The sequence below is a fragment of the Heliangelus exortis genome, chromosome 5, assembly GCF_036169615.1.
Source record: "Heliangelus exortis chromosome 5, bHelExo1.hap1, whole genome shotgun sequence".
NCBI lineage: Eukaryota > Metazoa > Chordata > Aves > Apodiformes > Trochilidae > Heliangelus > Heliangelus exortis.
The window spans coordinates 3747220-3771747 of record NC_092426.1 but is presented as its reverse complement, the minus strand read 5'-3'; the positions used below and the strand labels follow the sequence as shown (position 1 = coordinate 3771747).

The 24528-nt window shown below is 39.4% G+C and overlaps 1 protein-coding gene across 3 annotated transcripts in view; it reads left to right on the top strand.

Annotated features, from left to right (window-relative positions):
- WDHD1 (WD repeat and HMG-box DNA binding protein 1) overlaps positions 1–24528 on the top strand; it is a 37564-nt gene that overhangs the window by 2173 nt on the left and 10863 nt on the right. For 2 of the 3 annotated variants that reach the window (XM_071745205.1, XM_071745204.1), the window contains exons 3-16: positions 46–157; positions 4711–4862; positions 8070–8181; positions 9338–9388; positions 10946–11041; positions 13113–13205; positions 14084–14190; positions 16739–16874; positions 17045–17240; positions 17428–17627; positions 18298–18482; positions 19549–19790; positions 21611–21748; positions 22362–22518. In XM_071745205.1, the coding sequence (XP_071601306.1) occupies positions 46–157; positions 4711–4862; positions 8070–8181; positions 9338–9388; positions 10946–11041; positions 13113–13205; positions 14084–14190; positions 16739–16874; positions 17045–17240; positions 17428–17627; positions 18298–18482; positions 19549–19790; positions 21611–21748; positions 22362–22518 (1977 nt within the window). The remainder of the gene's footprint in view (positions 1–45; positions 158–4710; positions 4863–8069; positions 8182–9337; positions 9389–10945; positions 11042–13112; positions 13206–14083; positions 14191–16738; positions 16875–17044; positions 17241–17427; positions 17628–18297; positions 18483–19548; positions 19791–21610; positions 21749–22361; positions 22519–24528) is intronic. The other variant, XM_071745206.1, reaches the window with a different exon arrangement.

Sequence of the window (24528 nt, the reverse complement as noted above, 5' to 3'; positions counted from 1 at the left end):
ATCTTGGTATCCAAAGTCCTTTCTGTCTCCCTTGTCTTTCCCCAGCTGCATTGTCACTTGTGGTGGTGATGGAGATGTTAGGATTTGGGAAAACCTGGATGATGATGATCCCAAGTCCATCAGTGTGGGAGAAAAGGCCTATTCCTGTGCTCTGAAGGTATCTTTGTTAACAGAATTTCTCTAAATTCTGTCACTCAGGTGTTCATACATCACTGGACAGGGTTTTCAAGCTTGGGGATGCTGCTTGTGTGGGTAACATTAAATATGTGCTAATGTACAGATAATGTTAGCATGTTTAGTTTGTATGTTAAATATGTAGATTTTCCATCTTTTTTTTCTTTCCATTTTTTAAAATATTTTTTATTTTTTTCCACCTTTTTTCTTTTTTTCCATCTTTTCTTCTTTTTTTTGATCTTTTTCTTTTCTTTCATATCTTTCTTTTTTCCATCTTTCTTTTTTTCCATCTTTCTTTTTTTCCATCTTTCTTTTTTTCCATCTTTCTTTTTTTCCATCTTTCTTTTTTTCCATCTTTCTTTTTTTCCATCTTTCTTTTTTTCCATCTTTCTTTTTTTCCATCTTTCTTTTTTTCCATCTTTCTTTTTTTCCATCTTTCTTTTTTTCCATCTTTCTTTTTTTCCCTCTTTCTTTTTTTCCCTCTTTTTCTTTTCTTTCCGTCCTTTTCTTTTCTTGCCATCTTTTTCTTTTTTGCCGTCTTTTTCTTTTTTGCCATCTTTTTCTTTTTTGCCATCTTTTTCTTTTTTGCCATCTTTTTCTTTTTTGCCATCTTTTTCTTTTTTGCCATCTTTTTCTTTTTTGCCATCTTTTTCTTTTTTGCCATCTTTTTCTTTTTTGCCATCTTTTTCTTTTTTGCCATCTTTTTCTTTTTTGCCATCTTTTTCTTTTTTGCCATCTTTTTCTTTTTTGCCATCTTTTTCTTTTTTGCCATCTTTTTCTTTTTTGCCATCTTTTTCTTTTTTGCCATCTTTTTCTTTTTTTTTCCCCATCTTCTCTTTTTTCCCCCATCTTCTTCTTTTTTTCCCCCATCTTCTTCTTTTTTTCCCCCATCTTCTTCTTTTTTTCCCCCATCTTCTTCTTTTTTTCCCCCATCTTCTTCTTTTTTTCCCCCATCTTCTTCTTTTTTTCCCCCATCTTCTTCTTTTTTTCCCCCATCTTCTTCTTTTTTTCCCCCATCTTCTTCTTTTTTTCCCCCATCTTCTTCTTTTTTTTTTTCCCATCTTCTTCTTTTTTTTTTCCCCATCTTTTTTTCCCCCATCTAGATTTTCCATTTTTCTTTCCATCACTGTATGGAAATCAAGTGAATGCTGCCTAATGAGTGGCAGGTATTTAATTTTAAGCCCATGAACATATTTTACCTTTGTGCCTAAGAGAAAATGTTAAAGCAATATTGAAAACTTAATTTTCTGAAATACCTCTGAGTTCAGATCTGTATTTTTGTACAAATTTTGTACAAATACAACTTTGTATTTTCTGAATACAAAAATTTAATTCATTACATATGCCTATAAACTTGAATATTATCACCAAATCAAACATTTTATCTAAATCAAGAGTACTTCTGACAATTAATTTTACTTCATACAGGACTGTAGAGGAATTAATCCTTATGCTAAACTTGTGTAGGTTTTTTTTTTCCTTATTTTCCTTCACATTATTATACCCATTTTTTACTTTGATCACATTCTAAGAAACAAACCCATCTGGTTAAACTGATGATGCAGTTTTTAGGTTGTTCCAGTGTTTTCATACAGTGTGAGTTGCAAGGTTCCCCAGCACAAGATGTGAACATTGAGTACTGGGAAAAATACAACTGAGGTTGGGGGCCAGGGAATTAGGATCTGTATTAATCAAAAATCACTTTCCCAAAGCCAATGCCTGGTAATGCTTTGGTAACTCTTTTTCTTTTTAATAACTTCTGGGGGGAGTGTGGATCAGCTGGAAGGCAGGAGGGCTCTGCAGAGGGACCTGGAGAGACTGGAGAGCTGGGCTGATCCCAACGGGATGAGGTTCAACACAACAACCCCATGGGGAGCTCCAGGCTGGGCACAGAGTGGCAGAAAGGGAGCTGGGAGTCTGGATTGCCAGGAAGCTGAAGAGGAGCCAGCAGTGTGCCCAGGTAGCCAAGAAGGCCAATGGCATCCTGGGCTGGCTCAGGAACAGCGTGGCCAGCAGGTCCAGGGAAGGGATTCTGCCCCTGTGCTCAGCCCTGGGGAGGCCACAGCTTGAGTCCTGTGTCCAGTTCTGGGCCCCTCAGCTCAGGAAGGAGATTGAGGTGCTGGAGCAGGTCCAGAGAAGAGCAAGGAGGCTGGGAAGGGATCCAGCACAAGTCCTGTGAGGAAGGGCTGAGGGAGCTGGGGGTGTTGAGGCTGGAGAAGAGGAGGCTCAGGGGAGACCTCATCACTCTCTCCAACTCCCTGAAAGGAGGTTGGAGCCAGGGGGGGGTTGGGCTCTTTTCCCAGGCAACTCTCAGCAAGACAAGAGGGCACAAGAGGTCTCAAGTTGTGCCAGGGGAGGTTTAGGTTGGACATTAGAAAGAATTTCTTTCTGGAGAGGGTGATCAGCCATTGGAATGGGCTGCCCAGGGAAGGAGTGGATTCTCCATCCCTGGAGCTATTTCAAAAGAGCCTGGATGTGGCACTCAGTGCCATGGGCTGGGAACTGCAGTGGGAGTGGATCAAGGGTTGGACTTGATGAGCTCTGAGGTCCCTTCCAACCCAGCCAATTCTAGGATTCTGTATTTTGCTCCCAAATTGTCATTTAGCCCAGGGGTGCTGCTGACCCATCATCCCCAAAGTCAGAACAGGATTCTTGTGTGCTTAGTTGTAACAATTTGTGGAAATGCTGACTAGAGGCAGCTCTGCTGTCTGCCTGGCAATAGAAACATAACCTGCTCTGTGAGTTTTAATCTTAAGGCAATGCCTTTATTATATCTTACAAGAGTCATTGCTTGTAAATAACAAGGCAGACTAATTACCTGTATCAATTTGTATGATAGAAAAGAATGCATGTGCATGTATTTAGCTTGAGAATTCTCACAGTATTTCCTTTGTGTGTAGTTATTCTTGTGTTGCATTAGTTGCTAACAGAAGGTCTAAAATATTGGGTTTGTGGCAATTTTAGAAGAGAGGAATTCCAGAAGTCTACACCAGGTCTTCAGATATTGTGTGGTTAACACTGCAGTGATAAAGGAACATTTTAAAATTGTTTTTGACTATTGGCTATTTTGGAGAGTAATAAGAAAGAGGAAATAAAATCAACATATCTGTATGATATTAAAAAAAAATAATAATTTGAAACCTCACTGGGAACTACTGCCTCACATGAAACTTCTTATATCACTTTTAACAAACTTTAGATATGTGTCCTCAGTACCTCAATGATCTATTTTCAGAATTGATTTTTAGGGTATTTTGTTACTGATTTTCATCCCATTATTTTTTGCAAAGAAAATGAGGTGACTTTGAATGAGTTCTCTTAGCAAATCAGTGGCAGAGCCAGAAGTTGCTAAAACTATTAGTTGAATAGAGGAGGAAAAAATCCTGGTTTTAATTTTTGACACTAGTAGGAAGAATTCTCTCCTACTGATTTCTTGTCGGGTGCTTTTAGTTGGAGGGATTTTTTTGTTTGTTTTTAAACAGATTAATAACACTTTGTGTGACTTCAGGAAGTCTTATTTCAAAAATTATTCTTCAGTAATGAAAATATCATGAACTGGTCTGAGATGTTGATGCAGTATAGGTAATAAACCTCAGCTCTTGTTTAGTACTGGCTTCTGCTTTATGTATCTTCAGGATTTTTACTGTAACTTTAGACAATTTAAAAAAAAAAAAAAAAAGGCAACACTTCCCATCCCCAAACAAAAAAATCCCTCAAGGAAATGAGGCATTTCTTTATATATTTTTAAAAACTTACTATATACAACTAAGAAATAGTGTTGTTACTTGAAGAAGAGATACTACCTTTCCAAATACAGGATAAATATTTAATTCATTGTGTTTCTTTTGATCTTGGTTCATTTTTGGTCATCACCTGCTTCCTCTTTTCTGAAAAGAGCTAAGCTACAGTTCATGAACTTCTCATCTTTCCCTGGTGGCATTTTACTGAGAAATTTGGTCCAAGGGTGCCCTCTCCTGATGCTCCTGAATACAAATCAAGGGGATGCAGGAGTCTTTTTCCAAGAGCTTTCTTGCCCATGTAAAAAGAGTGAATTTTCCATCCACCAGAAAAAGATCAGACATTTCTGTTTGAAATTCATGAGTGACTTTAAGTACACCTTATTTTGGTAAAGATAAAGATATTTTGGTAAAGATAAATGTCTTGATGCAGTAAATTGCCATAGTGGATTTTAAAGCAATTGGAGTTTTAATATTAAATCCAGCAACATATTTCTACAAGTCTGAAATAAGAGCATAATTTTTCTAGTTTTCAATAGTAGTTAAAGTGATTCAAGGTACTCTGCTTGTCTGTGGGTTTTTTGGGAGAAATGAAAGCTAAAGAATGTTTCTCTTTTATTTCTATTTTATATATATGTATTTATATATATATTTGTATTTATATATTTGTATTTATATATTTGTATATGTATTTATATATTTTTCAGCTTATATTTGGAACATCAGAATGATTTTTTTTTTGCTCCATGGGCATAAAAGTCTTTTAGCTAAAAAATTTTGTTGTGGATTTTGTTTTTAGAATGGAAAGCTGATCACAGCAGTGTCAAACAATACTGTCCAGATCCATACATTCCCTGAAGGGGTTCCAGATGGCATCCTTACTCGTTTCACCACAAATGCAAACCATGTCATCTTCAACAGTGATGGTACCAAAGTTGCTGCTGGATCAAGGTAATCTGTGCCCAGAAAGGAAAAACACTCTTTATCATTCCAAATCTGGCTGTGTGCTGATTTTTACCAATGAGATCATGAATCCATGTACCTCCCAGGGTTTTAAAGTATTGGGAAATTCCTTGTGGGCTTGGAGGGCAGGAAAAGAATGCAAAGGACTTTAGGAAACAATTCAGAGAGATACTTGATCCACCAAATAATTTGAACTGGAATTTTGGTATTGTGAAATAACTCCTGTTCTTTGGGAAACTTGAGTGCTTTCAGCTTGCTTTCTTATGATGAATAAACAGAATTGTTCACCCAGATGGATCTCATTGCAGCATCAAGGATTTTAGGACTGTGTGCTGAAGATAATGTTCAGGATCATGGCCCTGCAGATGTGGCTGCACACGCACAAGTTGGAGGGGTTTTGATTTGCCTGAGTGCTTTGAGTTATTCTCTGGCATGAGCATCACCCCCATTCTGCCAAATGATAACAGAGGACACTTGCAAGACTTGCCTGAGGGATTTAAATGCATAGGATCATAGAATCATAGAATCCTAGGGGTTGGAAGGGACCTTGAAAGATCATCTAGTCCAACCCCCCCTGCCAGAGCAGGGCCCCCTAGAGTACATCCCCTAGGAACGTGTCCAGGTGGGTTTTGAATGTCTCCAGTGAAGGAGACTCCACAACCCCCCTGGGCAGCCTGTTCCAGGGCTCCGTCACCCTTACAGTAAAAAAATTTTTTCTGATATTCAACTTGAACCTCCTATGCTCCAATTTACACCCATTACCCCTTGTCCTATCACTGGTCACCACTGAGAAAAGCCTAACTCCATCTCCCTGACACTCACCCCTTACATATTTGAAAACATTGATGAGGTCACCCCTCAGTCTCCTTTTCTCCAAACTAAAGAGACCCAGCTCCCTCAGCCTTTCCTCATAAGGGAGATGTTCCACTCCCTTAATCATCTCAGTAGCTCTGTGCTGGACTCTTTCAAGCACTTCCCTGTCCTTCTTGAACTGAGGGGCCCAGAACTGGACACAATACTCCAGGTGTGGCCTCACCAATGCAGAATAGAGGGGGAGGAGAACCTCTCTTGACCTACTAACCACACCCTTTCTAATGCACCCCAGGATGCCATTGGCCTTCTTGGCCACAAGGGCACATTGCTGGCTCATGGGCATCTTCTTGTCTACCAGGACCCCCAGGTCTCTTTCACCTACACTGCTCTCCAGCAGCTCAGCCCCCAACCTATACTGGGACATCGTGTTGTTCTTCCCCAAATGCAAAACTCTACACTTCCCCTTGTTGAATTTCATCATGTTTCTCCCTGCCCAACTCTCCAGCCTGTCTAAGTCTCTCTGAATGGCAGCACAGCCTTCTGGTGTGTCAGCCACTCCTCCCAGCTTAGTGTCATCAGCAAACTTGCTGAGGGTACATTCTATACCCTCATCCAAGTCGTTGATGAAGATATTGAACAACACCGGTCCCAGTACCGACCCCTGAGGGACTCCACTGGTCACACACCTCCAACCAGATTCTGCCCCATTTAAATGCATAGTTTAGTTAATTTTTAGGGCAGCATGTTTGCTTTTCCATAATATACACCTGTCCTTTAACAAAGATGTAGCTGAAAATATATATTTTTTTTTCATTTATTTAAGGCCCAGGTTATTGGATTTGGGGAACTCTTTGGGCAGCTGTAGCTAACCCAGGCACTCTGCTGGAATTTTTCCTCCACAGCAGGGATGGCAGAGTGTTGGGTCTGCTCCCTGGCTTCTCTTAAGTGTGAATTGGACTAGAAAACAATTTGGGTAAATATGCTGGAGTGTCAGCTCTGGCAGGTGAGGAGCAGACACACCAGCTCCACCAAAACTGGGAGGCTGGGCAACTGGGGGCTGTAACCAGGGTAATCTCTGAATCTGACAGAGCTTGAGAGTTTGGTCAATGCCTGTTCAACAGGGTCTGATGAGGATTAGAGAGATTAGGCAGATGCTGGACTCTTTCCTGTTTCTAAAACTTCTGTAAAAACCCAGGACTTCTGCAGCCTGGTCAGGGAAAAAGATCTCATAAAAGAGTGAGGCAACCCCTCCAAGAGATCTTCTGTAACATAATGAAGGAGAAGGCAACAGCCATGAAATGGAGGAACCTAGCTAAGAATAATTACTTGAATAATCTGTTGTCAGAGATTTCTCCATTTTTTACATAAAGTCTGCAGACTTCAGTTTTATATGAGTTTTAACATCCAACTGGCTGGCAAAATTCACATGAGCTATTTAAAAAATAATTATGTGGCTTCTTAAATAAACAAACAAAAAAAAATCCTGTTGCCTGGTGGTTTTGTTTTTTTTTTCTTGAAAGTTTTGCATTGTTTAGGAGAGCTAATATAATTTTAGTTGTCTTGCAGTATAGCTTTACAGACTTCCTTTATGACTCCATATGGATAAACTAAATATGGATAAACTAATGCTTAACCCTGTTGAGTTAGGTCCTGAAATCAAGTTTCTAAGGGTGTTGCAGTGAAGTATTGAGAGAGAGTGATACTGAAAAGCTGTCACAGGAGCTCTTTGGCTAGGAAATTAGCCAATGTTTTGGGTCAAACTGCAGTAATATTTGTAATTTTGGAGGAGGGAATAAAGTTGTAAGAACCCTGTTAATGCATGTTAAACTAAATAGTCTTTAAAATCCTGTTAAAAAATAATAAATTACTGGCTCTCTATATCTTAATTTTTTTTTAACTACACGACCAATTACAGTCATGAGTATCAGTCCCATTCAGCATATCTTTATATCTTTATATATTTTTTATATTTATAAAGATAATTATAAATATATAAATATAAATTTATGTATAAATATATAAAGATAATTTATATCTTTAAATCTTTTAACCCTTTGATATCTCAGCAGAGTTTTATTAGGTCATACACAGTATTGTATTAAAGAGGTATATGGTCTGTGTGTACAAAATACCCTCTTAAAAGAGCAGCCACACTTCTGAACTTTGCAATAAACAATAATAATTTTCTGATAAAAATAGTCTGGCCTTGCTCCTGCTGTTTGTAGGAAACATCTAGATTCTCATTTTCCCCTAGATCATACACTGTGGAAAGCCATAACTTCCCCAAAAGACAGTGCCTGCTTTTTCTTGCCATAAACCCAAAACTTATTGTTAATAATATTGATTTTAATATTGTTCTGTCTGTGCTGTTGTGATCTGCAGTGACTTTATGGTCAAAGTTGTGGAGGTGACTGACAGCAGCAAGCAGAGAACCTTCCGAGGACACGATGCTCCTGTTTTAAGCCTTTCTTTTGATCCCAAGGATGTTTACCTGGTAAAAACTTCTTGTTTACCTTCTGCTTTGGATCTTTGGACATCTGGAACACTGTGTTTTAGTTTTGGGTTCCCCAGGTCAAGAGAGACAGGGATCTGCTGGAGAGAGTCCACTGGAGAGCTTTGAGGATGAGGAAGGGACTTGAGCATCTCTGCTGGGAGGAAAGACTGAGAGCCCTGGGGCTGTTCAGCCTGGAGAAGAGAAGGCTGAGAGGGGATCTTATAATTATTAATATCTGATCTATCTATCAATATCTGTTCACTGCCAGAAATGAGGAAGCAGCTGGCAGCAGGCCCTGAAGGATGAAAATTTGGGATCTTATTAAGATAAATATCTGAGGGGTGGGTGTCAAGAGGAAAGGGCCAGTTTCTTTTCAGTGGGGCTCAGTAATAGGACAAGGAATAATGGGGTGAAGCTAGAACAGGGAATTCCACCTCAACATGAGGAGAAACTTCTCTGCTGGGAGGCTGAGGGAGCCCTGGCCCAGGCTGCCCAGAGAGGTTGTGGAGTCTCCTTCTCTGGAGCCTTTCCAACCCCCCCTGGATGTGTTCTGTGTCCCCTGCCCTGGGGCAGGGCTGGCACTGGATCAGCTCCAGAGGTCCTTTCCAACCCCTCACATTCTGTGATTCTATGATCTCCTTTTCCCTGGAAAAGAAATTTGCTTTTTTTTTTTAAAAAAAAAAGAACAAACAGTGACTGTTGGTGTTGAGACTCTTCCATTTCAGCTGACTTGACTGATGATGGAGTGTGTCACAACACAACAACTTGTTACCTCCCAGGAGAACTCAGTCTTTGCTTTACTAACTCAATTACTGTCTGTGTTCTTCTGGAATCTAATGGTCATCTGATTTTTGAGGGGAAAAAATGGCTAAAGAAATATAATACTAATTTTCAGTCTCTTTTGTGAATAAGCAGCTCACTTGAAGCATGAGGGTTTGGAATTACAACAGCTTGGAGTCAAGTACAGTTATCAACATGAGAATATTAGAAAGTTTTAAGACTTAATATGGCTTAAACAGGGAATTTTTTTTTAAAAACTGCTTATGGAGTGTTTATCTGTAGCAGTGGTTATAGTTTGTTTGTTTTTCTGAAATGTTGTAGCATTGATTTCTCTGTCTTTTAATTATTACTTTGTTTCCAAAAATCTTTTGCATAGGCCTCAGCGAGCTGTGATGGTTCTGTCAGAGTCTGGAAAATTGCAGATCAGGTAAAATTCCTGTGTTCCATGTGCAGGGTTTCCTAAAAAATCCAGCATTTCCCAGCCAGTGAGAAGAGCTACTTGGAAATATCCCTACTGGAAGAGGGTTTTCTTTTTGGGAAGTCATCTAACTACACTTTACAGGATACTTTTATCCATTTCTGGGAAAAATTCCAAAGACTGGTTATGAAATATCTCCTGGGTAGCTGTGGGTTGTTCTTCCTCTCTGTGGAATCCCTGATTTCTTCTTTTCATCTTCATTGGGCAACACTGTGTGGTTTGTCCTTAAAACATTCATAAGTAAGATGATAAAATAAAAGATGGCACTGGACATCAGATTCCTTATTTCAGAATTTTATCTTAGTGCTTGCAGGGTTAAGGAAGGTTTTTTATTCTAATTAATAAAAATACACCTAAATGGTTATTTTTTAAAAATTATTATTTTATTTTTACCAAGCTTTCTATGCAATAATAATTTTCAGGATAGTGGACTGACTAATGAAGGTGAAACAATGCTCTGAGATGCTACACAGTGACATCTTTTATAAATTTATATATCTTTTTATTTTCTTAATTTTCTAAAGACTTGGGGTACAACTTGGTGTGTTTCAGCCTTCTAGATTTGAATGAGGGTTTTGACAAAGGGTTTGCTATTTTACTTTTTTTGTTCCAAGTGTCACAACAGTTGACAAAAGGGTATAAATTTTGGTTTGAAAGACATAGTTATTAGAAATACAGAATTAGTCTTTGGGCTCAGCTTGGCAATATTTGGCTAAAAAAATAGTTCAGGACCTGTATGAAATCAGCTTTAGTGAGAAAATCAGATTTAGCCTCTGCTTTTGGAACTCTAAAGAACTTCAGAATTTGAAGTGGATATTTTGGTAAGGTAATTCTGCATATCTATGTGGGATTTTTTTGGCTAAATGCCATTGACTGGAATAGAATCCACGTGGATTTATTCCTGTAAGTAGCATAAAAAAATATAGCCCAGCACTTGTGAATTGCTGCTTTTTTTAAACCAAAAGTTACTTTTAATATGAATTCCCATGTGCCAGGCTGTCAGCCTGTGCCTTTTGGGGCAAGAACCCTTAGCAGTGTCCTGGGATTTTGGCAGTGTGATGTGTGTAGCTCTGCTGTAATTTGGGAATATAACCATTTATTCTTTACCCTGCTGTGGTGAGATTCAAGCTGATGTTTGTCACCTTGCTGCAGCTGATCTGGGTTTGACCAATGCATTTGGCCAGATTTCTCTATAACCTACAAATATGTGAGCTCATTTGTTCTGTGCTTGGTTATAAATGCTTTTTCTGGGGTCTTATTTCTATTACAAGTAGTTGTATTGTCATAAAAATAGTTTTAGGTCTGTATTGGCAAGGTGTTCTTTTCAGTTAGGGTTGTTTGCTTTTTTTTTTTAAGGCCATATGTGCCATATCCATATGAAATTCCTTCAGTTCCAAAAATGGCCTATCTTTTTTTTCCTTTTAATTTTTCCCCACACTTTTCCTTTAAGGATTTATATTATACAGGAACTAGAAATCTCTTTTTTTTTAAATATTTTGTTTCCAGACATGCACAACAAGCTGGCCACTGCTGCAGAAATGCAATGATGTGATAAATGCCAAATCAATATGCAGGCTTGGCTGGCAACCTGGCAGTGGGGAGGTAAGTGACATTGTTTTACCACCTCTTAATCCTTATTTTCTTTGAGAATCCAGCAACAAAATCCAGTTTGGACAAGCCTAAGTGGTAGCTCCTGGGACTAAGAAAAATATTTGGGGTGAAATTCACTTTTAGGAAAAATAAAGGCCTGAACTAAATAGGAAAAAGCATTATCCAGGAGGAAAATAAACATATTGCTCACAAAAGAACATCAAAGGGGGTTCAGTCTTTCTCTTCTTGAGGTAAATTTTGCCATATTGGTCATCTGGCTCTGTAAATATTTCCTGAGTAAGTTGTTCCCTTCCTTTTCTCCTGAAGAAAATGTGTATTGCTGCAATTGTGCTGTGTGTGGAGCACTGATCCAAAGGGGCTGGGGAGTAAGTGTAGGGGAGTGGTGTCTGCAGCATCTGATGATGCAAAGGGGAGAGGAAAGAGCAGATAAATGTAAAGGACTGGGAACTGAGAGCAAGTTGGTCATTTGGAAAAATTATTTTATGGCTTCTGTCCTTGCCTGTGATAATAGTCTGGCAGAACCATTTAATTCCTTATGGACATTCCATTTCCTAGTGTTCTCTGACAGTTTTTACCTGTGTTATCTTGTTTCCCCAACTTAGCCTTGGTGTCTGTCTACCTGTGTTTACTCTTTAAAATCCCTGGCAGCTGTGGTGGCATTGGGTGTAGCTTCTCTGTGGAAGAGAGAATGTCACCTGCAGTACAAATTGTTTAAGTATCCATATTGCATAAGAACAAAGGGCAAATACTTTTAATTTCTAGGTTAATTTTTCACAAACACACACACACTTGAAATGTAAGTAGCTGTCTGGCTTCTCTTACAAAGCAAATTGGTAGGAGTCTTTAAAAAACCCAAATCCTAAAAATAAAAAATTGTGACACTTAAGCAGTTTTGTGAAAGATTAAATGAGCTATTTTAGGAATTACTTAATCATAAAAGATTATTGAGAAATTGTGACTTGATCAAAAGAGATTTGGAGAGGGAGGAAAAAGGAGACTGTAAACCAGAGAAACAGATGACACCCCACCTGGAGTACTGGGAGCCCTCAGTTCTGGGGTCCCCAAGGCCAGAAGGAGCTGGAGGTGTTGGAGTGAGTCCAGAGGAGGCCCTGGAGCTGCTGGGAGGGCTGGAGCAGCTCTGCTCTGGAGCCAGGCTGAGAGAGTTGGGGGTGTTGAGGCTGGAGAAGAGAAGCTGCAATGGGGAGACCTTAGAGCACCTTCCAGTGCCTGAAGGGGCTCCAGGAAAGCTGGGGAGGGACTGGGGACAAGGGCAGGGAGGAAAGGGATGAGGGGGAAGGGTTTCCAGATGGAAGAGAGGTGAGATGGAGATGGAGATGAAGATGAGATGGGAAGAAGGGTTTTTTTCTACCCAAATTCCCAGCATTTTAAACTTCAATCTTGAACAACCAACTCCATGAAAATACTGAAAACATCTTCAGGGTAACAGCCTTCCGGGGCTTAAAGGGGCTCCAGGAAAGCTGGGGAGGGACTCTGGATCAGAGCCATGGATTGACAGGATGAGGGTGGAAGAAGGGAGACTGCGATGAGATGTGAGGAAGAAATAGTTTGTTGTGAGGGTGCTGAGCCCCTGTGCCAGGTTTCCCAGAGAAGCTGTGGCTGCCCCATCCCTGGCAGTGTCTCAGCCCAGGTTGGGGGCTTGGAGCAACCTGGGCTGGTGGGAGGTGTCCCTGACCATGGCAGGGGGTGGCAATGGAGGAGCTTTAAGGCTCCTCCCAACCCAAACCAGTCTGGGATTCTATGAAAACTATTTATATGTGTGTGTTAGCTGTTCCTTAAATAAGATCTGCTAATCTTACGGTGCAGCTGTCATTATCTTCAGCTTTCTGCCAGAAAGAAATTAAGATTAAAATGAAACCAGACATGCTTTGCTGTGTTGCATGTGGAAAGCATTAAAAGAACCTTGTGGGTCACGTTGCTTCAGCTTTCTTTACTTTCTCAGTTGGCATTGCTAGGGAACTGTTAAATACTGAGGCAGTCTTGGAATGTTCTGTTTGAAAGATACCTTGTTTTAAACTTCCTGATTTTTGTTTCCTTTGAACAGTTGCTGGCAATTCCTGTGGATAAAATTGTTAAACTATACAAAAGAGAAACCTGGGATAGTCAATTTGATCTATCAGATACATTCATCACACTGGTAGGTACCTAAATCAGGTGCTTGTTGAGTCTTTCCTAATTTGTTATTCTGAAATTATGAAATCTTCTGGACATTCTTTTTTATTTGTTTGTTTTTTTCCTCCTCTTCTTGGTAACGATTGCTCACATTTTCTATTTCATTTCTGACACTTTTTATGTTGGAAAACAAGGTGAGAGATACTAAATAGGTGTCAAATGTGTCTTTATGTGGCTCTGGTTCTCCTCTTTCATTTATAGTAACCCACTAGATTTCTAAGGTCTGCTGGTGAGTCACCAACTGCAGCTCAAGAGCATCTGTTTCCACAAATTGCTCTGAATTTTTCAAGGAAAATGCCAAGATGGTTATTTCTGTACAGAACAGGGATATCAGCTGGCCACTTTATATTTTATCAAGCTGAAATTAAGCTACAGAGTAGCCCTGGCTGTCCCATCCTCTTTCTTTTGGCTTTGTTACATATTTGGAAACCTTTGGGTTGAGGAGGACCATTTTCCTCATGTTATGAAGGTACAGAACACACACTCTTGGATTTAAGTTTATGGAACTGTATTAAGTTCAAAACAAATTGAGCTATGAGTAGATTTGAGGCTGCAAAATGCTGTGCTTCTGTCTTGCCTGTCTAGAATCAGGTTTTGTTTGACCTTATGGCAGTGTTTAATGACAGAAAATGGATATTCCCCCCCAAAAAAAATGTACTATCCATAAAGAATATTTTTTGCAGGAAACTGCCTAAAGCCAGCTCTTATACAGAAAGCTGGATGGGATTTGCTGAAGATCATTATTTTTAATTTCTGGAATATCTCTCTTTTTTAAGCTCCTGAATATGAATGCTGTGTGTGCATTGATAATATGTGTTTTTTCTACTTCTTTTTTTTCCTTAGCCTTTGAATGTTGTGGCCTGGTCTCCCTGTGGGCAGTACCTGGCAGCTGGAAGTGTGGATGGGAGCATAGTGGTGTGGAATGTGGAAACTCAGGAGTGCATAGAGAGGTATTCAGTGCTGTTCCATAAGTACCTGTGTAGCTGTTTTTTTTTCTTGACATATGATTTTTGTTATCTTTTCTGTCAAACATATTTGTTCAACTGTAGAACTCTGCTTCTTGAAAAGCCTGAACGGGGCCGTTCTCTAAGTTTCCTTTTGATGTTCCAGTTAAAAAAATCCACTCCAGGAGACACCATATGAGGGCTCAGATTGAAGAATACCTTTTACTTGGCCTCAGGGATGGTCTCCCAGCTGGTAGTGGGACTGGGAGGGCAAAAAAGAGAAAGTCAAAAGAGCAGTGTCAGATCTGGGTGGTGTAGACCCAAAGGGAGCAAGAAGAGAACTCATCTCTTGTGCAGCCTGAGGGAGGAGGATCCAAGGGCTGCTGTATCATTTCTGTGTTCTACAAGAGTGAAAGGTGCTTCCAATCTTAAACTCACTAAAAGAAGGACACTGAGGGGCTGGAGTGTGTCCAGAGAAGGGAATGGAGCTGGGGAAGGGTCTGGAGCAGAAGTCTGCCCAGGAGCAGCTGAGGGAGCTGGGGGTGTTGATCCTGGAGCAGAGGAGGCTGAGGGGAGAGCTTCTGGCTCTCTGCAAGCCCCTGAGAGGAGGTTGGAGTGAGGTGGGTGCTGGTCCCTTCTCCCAAGGAACAAGTGATGGGACAAGAAGAAATGGTGTCAAGGTGCTCCAGGGGAAGTTTAGATTGGATATTAGCATCAATTTGATTTACTGGTAAACACTGGAATGGGCTGCCCAGGGCAGTGGTGGAGTTACCATCCCTGAAGGTTGCACAGAGACATGGAATTTTGGGATATGGTTTAGTTGTGCTTAACAGTTGGACTTGATGATCTTAGAGAACTTTTCCAGCCTGAGTGATTCCATGATTCTAGGTAGAAATGTGGCATTGTTTTGCTTTCCCTTCCCACACCCAATAGGCACAGAAGTGTGTTCTGATTCACCTGACAAACTGAGAAGATGCACCTGAGAAGCCAATGGAAACTTCACATCCTTAGAAACCGAGGAGGGAATCATAGAATCACAGAATTGGTTGGGTTGGAAGGGACCTCAGAGCTCATCAAGTCCAACCCTTGATCCACTCCCACTGCAGTTCCCAGCCCATGGCACTGAGTGCCACATCCAGGCTCTTTTGAAATATCTCCAGGGATGGAGAATCCACCCCTTCCCTGGGCAGCCCATTCCAATGGCTGAGCACCCTCTCCAGAAAGAAATTCTTTCTAATGTCCAACCTAAACCTCCCCTGGCACAACTTGAGACCTCTTGTGCCCTCTTGTCTTGCTGAGAGTTGCCTGGGAAAAGAGCCCAACCCCCCCCTGGCTCCAACCTCCTTTCAGGGAGTTGGAGAGAGTGATGAGGTCTCCCCTGAGCCTCCTCTTCTCCAGCCTCAACACCCCCAGCTCCCTCAGCCCTTCCTCACAGGACTTGTGCTGGATCCCTTCCCAGCCTCCTTGCTCTTCTCTGGACCTGCTCCAGCACCTCAATCTCCTTCCTGAGCTGAGGGGCCCAGAACTGGACCCAGGACTCAAGCTGTGGCCTCCCCAGGGCTGAGCACAGGGGCAGAATCCCTTCCCTGGACCTGCTGGCCACGCTGTTCCTGAGCCAGCCCAGGATGCCATTGGCCTTCTTGGCCACCTGGGCACACTGCTGGCTCCTCTTCAGCTTCCTGGCAATCCAAGGGAAGGGGAACCCTGAAGTGGATTTTGTTCAAATGCCATAATCTAGTTCTCTGTATGCAAACATTTTTTTTACTTTTTAATCTAATAGTTGATGGGAACATGTTTTTACACCCCAAACCCCAGGTTCATTGGCAGAAAGATTTATTTTCCAAAGGGAGAGGGAAATACAGATACATCAGTGAGCTATCCTCACCTGTAGGCAAAAAAGGATAAACTGATAAATTGCTCTTTGTCTTGGTTGGTTAAAGCCAAGAGATGTTAAGAGAGATGTTAAAGCATCTCTCTCTCAGGGCAAAAAAAAAAATAATTAAAAAAAGGGTATGATTAAGTGAGGTAGAGAAGAGAAGGGGTAATTTATCTCTCAGTATATTTTGGGTAAGAAGCATGGTTGTTACTGTTAGTGCCTGTGTTAAGAATTAAAGACAGATTATGTAAATAATTGAAGGAATTTTTATGAGAACAGAAGGTGGAAAAGTTAGGGGATTAACTAGTTGGTTTGGTACTGGAGAAACAACTGAATGTTCTTTTTATAACTGGATTATTCTGTAACATAAAACTAATGGGGAGTTTTTTTGTCTTTTCTATGTGTTTCAAGAAGCTGTTTTAAGAGTATGATTCTGTTTGATCTTTAAAGCTTAAATTATTTCCTCCATAGAAAAGAAAGACTTGCTGTATTTTTTTTATAGTAGCTGTTTATGCTAAAGGTAACCTATTAATTGTTTTATTGGTGTAATATCACTATAGCATCATTTCCTAATGTAAGTAAATATTGCAACTTTCTACATTAACTCTTGTGAAACTTTATTCCCTGAGAAGCATGCTAAAAATCCCTTATTCTTATTTATTTTTAATTTTTTTTTAGAATGAAACATGAGAAAAATTACACTATTTGTGGACTGGCATGGCACCCCAGATACAAGCAAATTGCTTATACAGACACTGAAGGAAATCTGGGCTTGTTGGAAAATATTGGTGATGGAAGGAAAGCAGATGACAAGGTGATGAGTACTGATGACAATTTTATTTGATTTCTTTTAATGAACAGGATTGTTTAGGTTACCAAATGATACTGAACATTCTGTATTGTCAGTTCCCTCCTGCGTGTTGATTCATTTCTTGATTTCTGTACCCAAAAGAAGTTTTATGATTTTTGTTGACTTGGTTCTAGGTTGCCAGTGAGGTGACAAAAGACTACAATGGTCTCTTTGATGGAGATGATGATGATGATGATTATTTGAATGGAGATCTGAGTGAGCCACAGTCCTCCCCAAAGGCTGGAGCTAATGAAGATGATGATGATGACCTCATGCCAACTTCAGGCCCTCTGAGACGGGCAGTAATTGATGATGATGATAACTCATTAGGTACAGAATTAATTTTCCAGTGCCTTTTAATAGTGCTACTGGGATGGTCTCTTAACATCCTCTTCTCAGATATATTCTGCCTTATTTTTTCAAAGAAATCTTGACAGTTTAAAATTTTATCCTCTATTCTGTCATAATAATCTGTGTAAGATATAGTTCTTTCTTTTTTTTTTTTTTAAACTTCTAGACATTGGGATGATAAAAGCTAGTTCCAGCCTTCTTGAAAAGGAAGATGATGATGATGATGATGATGATCAAACTGGTGGCTTTCCAGCTTTACCCCCATCCTCAACACAAAAGCCTTTTTATGATGGGCCAATGCCAACCCCCAAGCAAAGGCCCTTCCAGTCTGGCTCCACTCCTGCACACCTCATGCATCGTTTCATGGTGAGCCTTGATGCTCTCTTTGTAGGACCAGTTGCTTTGTTAATATTGTCCAGATCTTGCTGTGTCTTCATCTCATCTTTTCCAAGATTTTGATTTTGGTTTTAAGAATTTTCCCTGCGAAGCCAAAGGGTGGAAACCAAGTTTGTGTTAATGCAAAAATTGATTGCATAATAGCATGCTTTACACTTCAGGGTTTTTTTTTTTTTTGTTATAAATACTTGGTTTTAAGACAAAAGGAAGCTATAGGATTTGTATCTTGAATCCCATAATGGTTCAGGTTTAAGGAGTCCTTTGAAAGTCATCTAGGCCATGCAGTGAGCAGGGACATACCTGTGCTGTTGAATTCTAGCAGATCTCTTAAAAGCTTCTTATTTGACCACAACTTGTGGGTGGTTTTGTGCTGTTGAGGCTTGTGTGTGAATCATCCATTATTTCTCTCCAACTGCAAATTCCTCACAATTGATTTTGCAAGGAGAAAGATGGCTCAGCAATGGGAATGAAACTAATTTATGCCAAATTCAACTGTTTTAGCAACAAATCCCTGATCACCCAAGTCTTCAGTCTTCCTCTAGCCTCCCATTTACTGTTGTTTCAGATGTGAAGGTTAGAGCAGGCTGGTTTAGTAGGTTTGATTTGGTTATTGGGTTTTTTGGGGTGTTCTTTTTAACAGGTGTGGAATTCTGTTGGTATCATTCGCTGTTACAATGATGAACAAGACAATGCTATAGATATTGAATTTCATGATACCTCCATACATCATGCAACACACCTCCCAAACTCTCTGAATCACACCATGGCTGATCTCTCTGCTGAAGCTGCTCTCCTGGCCTGTGAGAGTACACAGGAACTTGCAAGGTAGGACATGACCTTGCTTTGCTAAACCTGTAGCTTGTCCCAGCCCTGCAGAACACTGCACTGGGCTGGTTTTAAATATTTCAGCTTTTAATTTCAGCTTCAAATAACTTTTTTGGCTTTTGGTCATACTCTATGGGACTACTTTCAAGGAGGATTTTCACACCCACCCACTTGAAGATTGAAAAATATTGAAAAGTGTATTTTGTTTCCTGAATTTTGTTTTGTTTTTAACACCTTTCTCAAATTGTATATGCACTTCATCCATTGCTAACTCAAAGGAAATTGTAACCATGAAAAATAGTTTTTCAGTCTGCTCAGATCCAAGATGACTCCTAAGGGTTACACTATTTCTTCTCACATTGCTGCTAAGGAGACATGTTTGGAGATACCCAAAAAATTAAGTGTGAAGAACACAAGTTTATAAAACCTGCAGAAGGATTCAAGCAGCTGTGCCAGCTATACTCTGTTCTCTCATTCAAGAACAGTAATAACAACATTTTGTTGCTGTTTTCTGTGGAATTATCTTGAAGGAAAAACTTATTTTCACACATACAGCAGTGTGAGAAACTGAGAAATACCCTTCACCTTGACTGTGGTGCCTGTGAATTGGTCAGAGGTAGTTTTCAATTATTAAGGTGATAGAACTGAAATTTGTTTGTTTTGTTTTTTGGTTTTTTTTTTTCCTTTAAAAGACAGTGTAATGTGAGAGACCTGTGATGAAGGCTGGTATTCTCAGGGGTACTGAGCACCTTCAGTACTTGTTAATGTTTATTAAGCAGGACTCTTAACCTGTTTCCATGTAAAAGTCTTCCCTCAGACCTCCATCAATTGTTTATTTTGGGATATAGAGGCTCTAAATCTGCAGTACTGGAGTTCAAGCTGGTGAACTTATCAGTTGAATAATAAAAATAACACCTTTGCAAATGAACATTTAATTTGTAGTTCTTTCTACGACCATTGCAGATTCCAGCTGTCAGATAAAAACATAATATATTGGTGTATTTTTAGATATTGTCTCTTCTTTTACATTGAGATACTTGACTGTTGTTCTTTGTCTCTACTTCAGCAAGCTCCACTGCATTCATTTTAGCTCCTGGGATACAAACAAGGAGTGGACAGTGGACATGCCAAAGGATGAAGACATTGAGGCCATCTGCCTGGGTCAGGGCTGGGCTGCTTGTGCCACCAGTGCCTTGCTGGTTCGTGTGTTTACAGTGGGAGGAGTTCAGAGAGAAATCTTCAGCCTCCCTGGGCCAGTGGTGTCCATGGCAGGACATGGAGAGCAATTAATGATTATTTATCACAGAGGTATTTCTCTCCTTTGTCTTTTTTTTCTTTTTTTTTTCTTTTTTTTTTTTCTTTTTTCTTCTTTTTTCCTTCTTTTTTTCTTCTTTTTTTCTTCTTTTTTTCTTCTTTTTTTCTTCTCTTTTTCTTCTCTTTTTCTTCTCTTTTTCTTCTCTTTTTCTTCTCTTTCTTCTCTTTCTTCTCTTTTTCTTCTCTTTTTCTTCTCTTTTTCTTCTCTTTTTCTTCTCTTTTTCTTCTCTTTTTCTTCTCTTTTTCTTTTCTTCTTTTTTTCTTCTTTTTTTCTTCTTTTTTTCTTCTTTTTTTCTTCTTTTTTTCTTCTTTTTTTCTTCTTTTTTCTTTTTTTCTTCTTTTTTCTTCTTTTTTCTTCTTTTTTTCTTCTTTTTTTCTTCTTTTTTTCTTTTTTTCTTCTTTTTTTCTTTTCTTTTTTTCTTTTTTCTTTTTTTCTCTTTTTCTTTTTTTCTTCTTTTTTCTTTTTTCTTCTTTTTTTCTTCTTTTTTTTTTCTTTTTTTCTTCTTTTTTTCTTCTTTTTTTCTTCTTTTCTTCTTCTTTTCTTCTTTTCTTCTTTTCTTCTTCTTTTCTTCTTCTTTTCTTCTTCTTTTCTTCTTTTCTTCTTCTTTTCTTCTTCTTTTCTTCTTCTTTTCTTCTTTTCTTCTTTTCTTCTTCTTTTCTTCTTCTTTTCTTCTTCTTTTCTTCTTCTTTTCTTCTTCTTTTCTTCTTCTTTTCTTCTTCTTTTCTTCTTTTCTTCTTCTTTTCTTCTTCTTTTCTTCTTCTTTTCTTCTTCTTTTCTTCTTCTTTTCTCCTTCTTTTCTCCTTCTTTTCTCCTTCTTTTCTCCTTCTTTTCTCCTTCTTTTCTCCTTCTTTTCTTCTTCTTTTCTTCTTCTTTTCTTCTTCTTTTCTTCTTCTTTTCTTCTTCTTTTCTTCTTCTTTTCTTCTTTTCTTCTTCTTTTCTTCTTCTTTTCTTCTTCTTTTCTTCTTCTTTTCTTCTTCTTTTCTCCTTCTTTTCTCCTTCTTTTCTCCTTCTTTTCTCCTTCTTTTCTCCTTCTTTTCTCCTTCTTTTCTCCTTCTTTTCTTCTTCTTTTCTTCTTCTTTTCTTCTTCTTTTCTTCTTCTTTTCTTCTTCTTTTCTTCTTCTTTTCTTCTTCTTTTCTTCTTCTTCTCTTCTTCTCTTCTTCTTTTCTTCTTTTCTTCTTCTTTTCTTCTTCTTTTCTTCTTCTTTTCTTCTTCTTTTCTTCTTCTTTTCTTCTTCTTTTCTTCTTCTTTTCTTCTTCTTTTCTTCTTCTTTTCTTCTTCTTTTCTTCTTCTTTTCTTCTTCTTTTCTTCTTCTTTTCTTCTTCTTTTCTTCTTCTTTTCTTCTTCTTTTCTTCTTCTTTTCTTCTTCTTTTCTTCTTCTTTTCTTCTTCTTTTCTTCTTCTTTTCTTTTTTAATGTCATGACCAGAATTATTTTTTTTTTTTGTTCTTGGTGATGCTTGTCCTTATCTGTCTCTCCTCAGTGGTGCTTTTACTATCACACCCCACAGATCTGTGACATTTTTATATTGGGATGCCTACCTTAACCTGCAGGCAGGGGGAGAATTTTGTAACAGTGACATTAAAAGGTTGAACATGGGTTTCAGATATGCCAAGATGAATTACTGTAGGAAATTAAGGAAGTCATCATTATACATGCTTTATATATCCAAAATGACAAATAGTTGCTTGTCTGACCATGGTATTTATGGATAGCTTTACATTATAATTAGGTTTTGATTCTAAACTTAAATTTAGCTGAGAGACAAGACAATTAATTTGCTTTCTTACATAGTAATTGAACAATTTTTTCCTAGGTACTGGGTTTGATGGAGACCAGTGCCTTGGAGTACAACTGATGGAGCTAGGAAAAAAGAAAAAACAGATTTTGCATGGAGACCCTCTTTCTCTTACAAAGAAATCCTATTTGGTGTGGGTTGGATTCTCTGCAGAAGGTATGAAATGCCTGCATGAATGACACTGAGAAATCTTGACACTATTGAGGGAATTTTGGAGGATGCTAATTAATACTTTTTTACTAATGGTGGTCCTGGCACCTAAGATTTTTTTTTTTATCACCTCAGTGCTAAGCAAAATTCTGTTTTGTTCCATGTTTTGATGTCTTTATCACAAATCTTTAATATTTCTCCACTACAAATAGGATGCACTCAGTGTTACCAGAACAGTGGTTTCCTTACTCAGCAAAAAGAAATAATCTGCACTAGAACACCCTCAGGGGCTTCTTCAGTCTCATCCCCAAAAATTGGCAGCTTAGGAGGAATTTTTATAGTAACCAGACAAAGTAATTGTAAAATAGCTCATTTTCTTCAGGAATCTACCCAAGTAGTGTGAATTTAATTTCTTCAGAAAATGTTTTAAGTTGGAACTTGTCAGCTGAGCAGCAGTAGTGTTGGCTGTCAGAAGGTGGCGCATCTTTCTAAGGAAAAATCTCTTTTTTTCCAGCTAGTTTGTACTGTTTGGGTGAGAAATGTTATATTTGTAAATAAATAATCCATCCAGGTTTCTCCTGTTTTAATTAGTTGCCTTTTATTTGTAACAACCAACCAGGTACCCCTTGTTACGTGGATTCTGAGGGAATTGTGAGGATGTTGAACCGAGGAGTTGGGAATACCTGGATTCCAGTGTGCAACACAAGGGAGCACTGCAAAGGAAAATCTGATCATTATTGGGTAGTTGGTGTCCATGAAAATCCCCAGCAGCTCAGGTCAGATATTTCTCAAGGAAATGCTTTGTTTGTCTTGGTTTTAATTTCTAGAGCACTTCTTCCTGTGAGGAACTGGAAACAGCTCTTGGTGAAACAGGCAGTAGTAAATATGCAGAGTAAATGAGGTAGTTCATAAGCTGAATTCTACATGGATGTTTCCTTACTAAATTGGTTTTGAATAAACTTATTAGAATTTTATCATGTGTAACTGACTAGTTGTGGCTATTTGCCTTTGCTAAAAGGCATGTGCACTTTATGAACCATAGAATTGGCTGGGTTGGAAGGGACCTCAGAGCTCATCAAGTCCAACCCTTGATCCACTCCCACTGCAGTTCCCAGCCCATGGCACTGAGTGCCACATCCAGGCTCTTTTGAAATATCTCCAGGGATGGAGAATCCACCCCTTCCCTGGGCAGCCCATTCCAATGGCTGAGCACCCTCTCCAGAAAGAAATTCTTTCTAATGTCCAACCTAAACCTCCCCTGGCACAACTTGAGACCTCTTGTGCCCTCTTGTCTTGCTGAGAGTTGCCTGGGAAAAGAGCCCAACCCCCCCCTGGCTCCAACCTCCTTTCAGGGAGTTGGAGAGAGTGATGAGGTCTCCCCTGAGCCTCCTCTTCTCCAGCCTCAACACCCCCAGCTCCCTCAGCCCTTCCTCACAGGACTTGTGCTGGATCCCTTCCCAGCCTCCTTGCTCTTCTCTGGACCTGCTCCAGCACCTCAATCTCCTTCCTGAGGGGCTGAGGGGCCCAGAACTGGACACAGGACTCAAGCTGTGGCCTCCCCAGGGCTGAGCACAGGGGCAGAATCCCTTCCCTGGACCTGCTGGCCACGCTGTTCCTGAGCCAGCCCAGGATGCCATTGGCCTTCTTGGCCACCTGGGCACACTGCTGGCTCCTCTTCAGCTTCCTGGCAATCCAGACTCCCAGGTCCCTTTCTGCCTGGCTGCTCTCAGCCACTCTGTCCCCAGCCTGTAGCACTGCATGCTGGTGCAGACACATCCATAAGACTGCATTTTGCTAAGGAAACCTACCAAAAAGTTATGGTTGCTCTTAGTAACCTTGGGTTGTGGGGGCTTGGTTTTGGTTTTTTTGTTGTTTTTTCCCCTTAAGCTGTATTTTCTCATTTTTTCCCTTTGTGGAGAATCCAGTCATGTAACTCACCTACAACAGTAGCCACAGATAAATCAGAACTGCCTGTTATTATGTTAATATTTAAACTGTGGCCATGGAGAACAATTTTGTATGTGAAATTGCTCAAATATTAGCTGAGAGTTAGCCATTACTTTATAAAATGTGATAGTGGTGATGTCTAAATAACTCTGTTTGTTGTAACATCCATCCCCAGACACTTACTTGCTAAGCTTTGTTTCTAAGTCATCTTTATTCAGTGCCCTGTGTCCTTTTCCTGCCAGGACAGAATCCATCAGCTCATCTATTTTAATGAAATTCAGGCTCTTCATGCACATGGAGAAGTTGGTGTTTAAATTTGTGACATTCTTTGTAATCCCTAATTTTTTTTGTGTTATTTTTTTACACAATTATTTATTTTTATTTTTTACTGTTTTATTACTTTTTACAAATTATTTGCTCTGGCTGACAAATGTCAATTCATCTTGTTACTTCCTCCAAATCATTAAGTAATGTTGACCTCCAGAAAATCCACTAAAATTGTGGAGAACACATCACATTGAGATGGTCAACTCTGAGTCTGTCATAATGAGTTCTTTTTCTTTCTGCTCCAAGAAAATGCTGCTCCCTGAGTTGCAAAGAACACTTTATTCAAAGCCACCAGTGTATGAAAGATAAGATGAAGGAAGAGTTGTTGCAGAAACCCCTTAATTAACACAGATAGCCAGAACACTAATGCTTCCTGTTCTTTTTTTTCTAATTTTTTTTTCCTAGTGTCTGAAACAGTAGCTTATAAAACCAGATATTTTTGTCAATGCTGCACTGGTGCTGCTGGAAATACAGGTCTGCCCTAATCAATGTTTTGCTTAAGTGATTGTTAC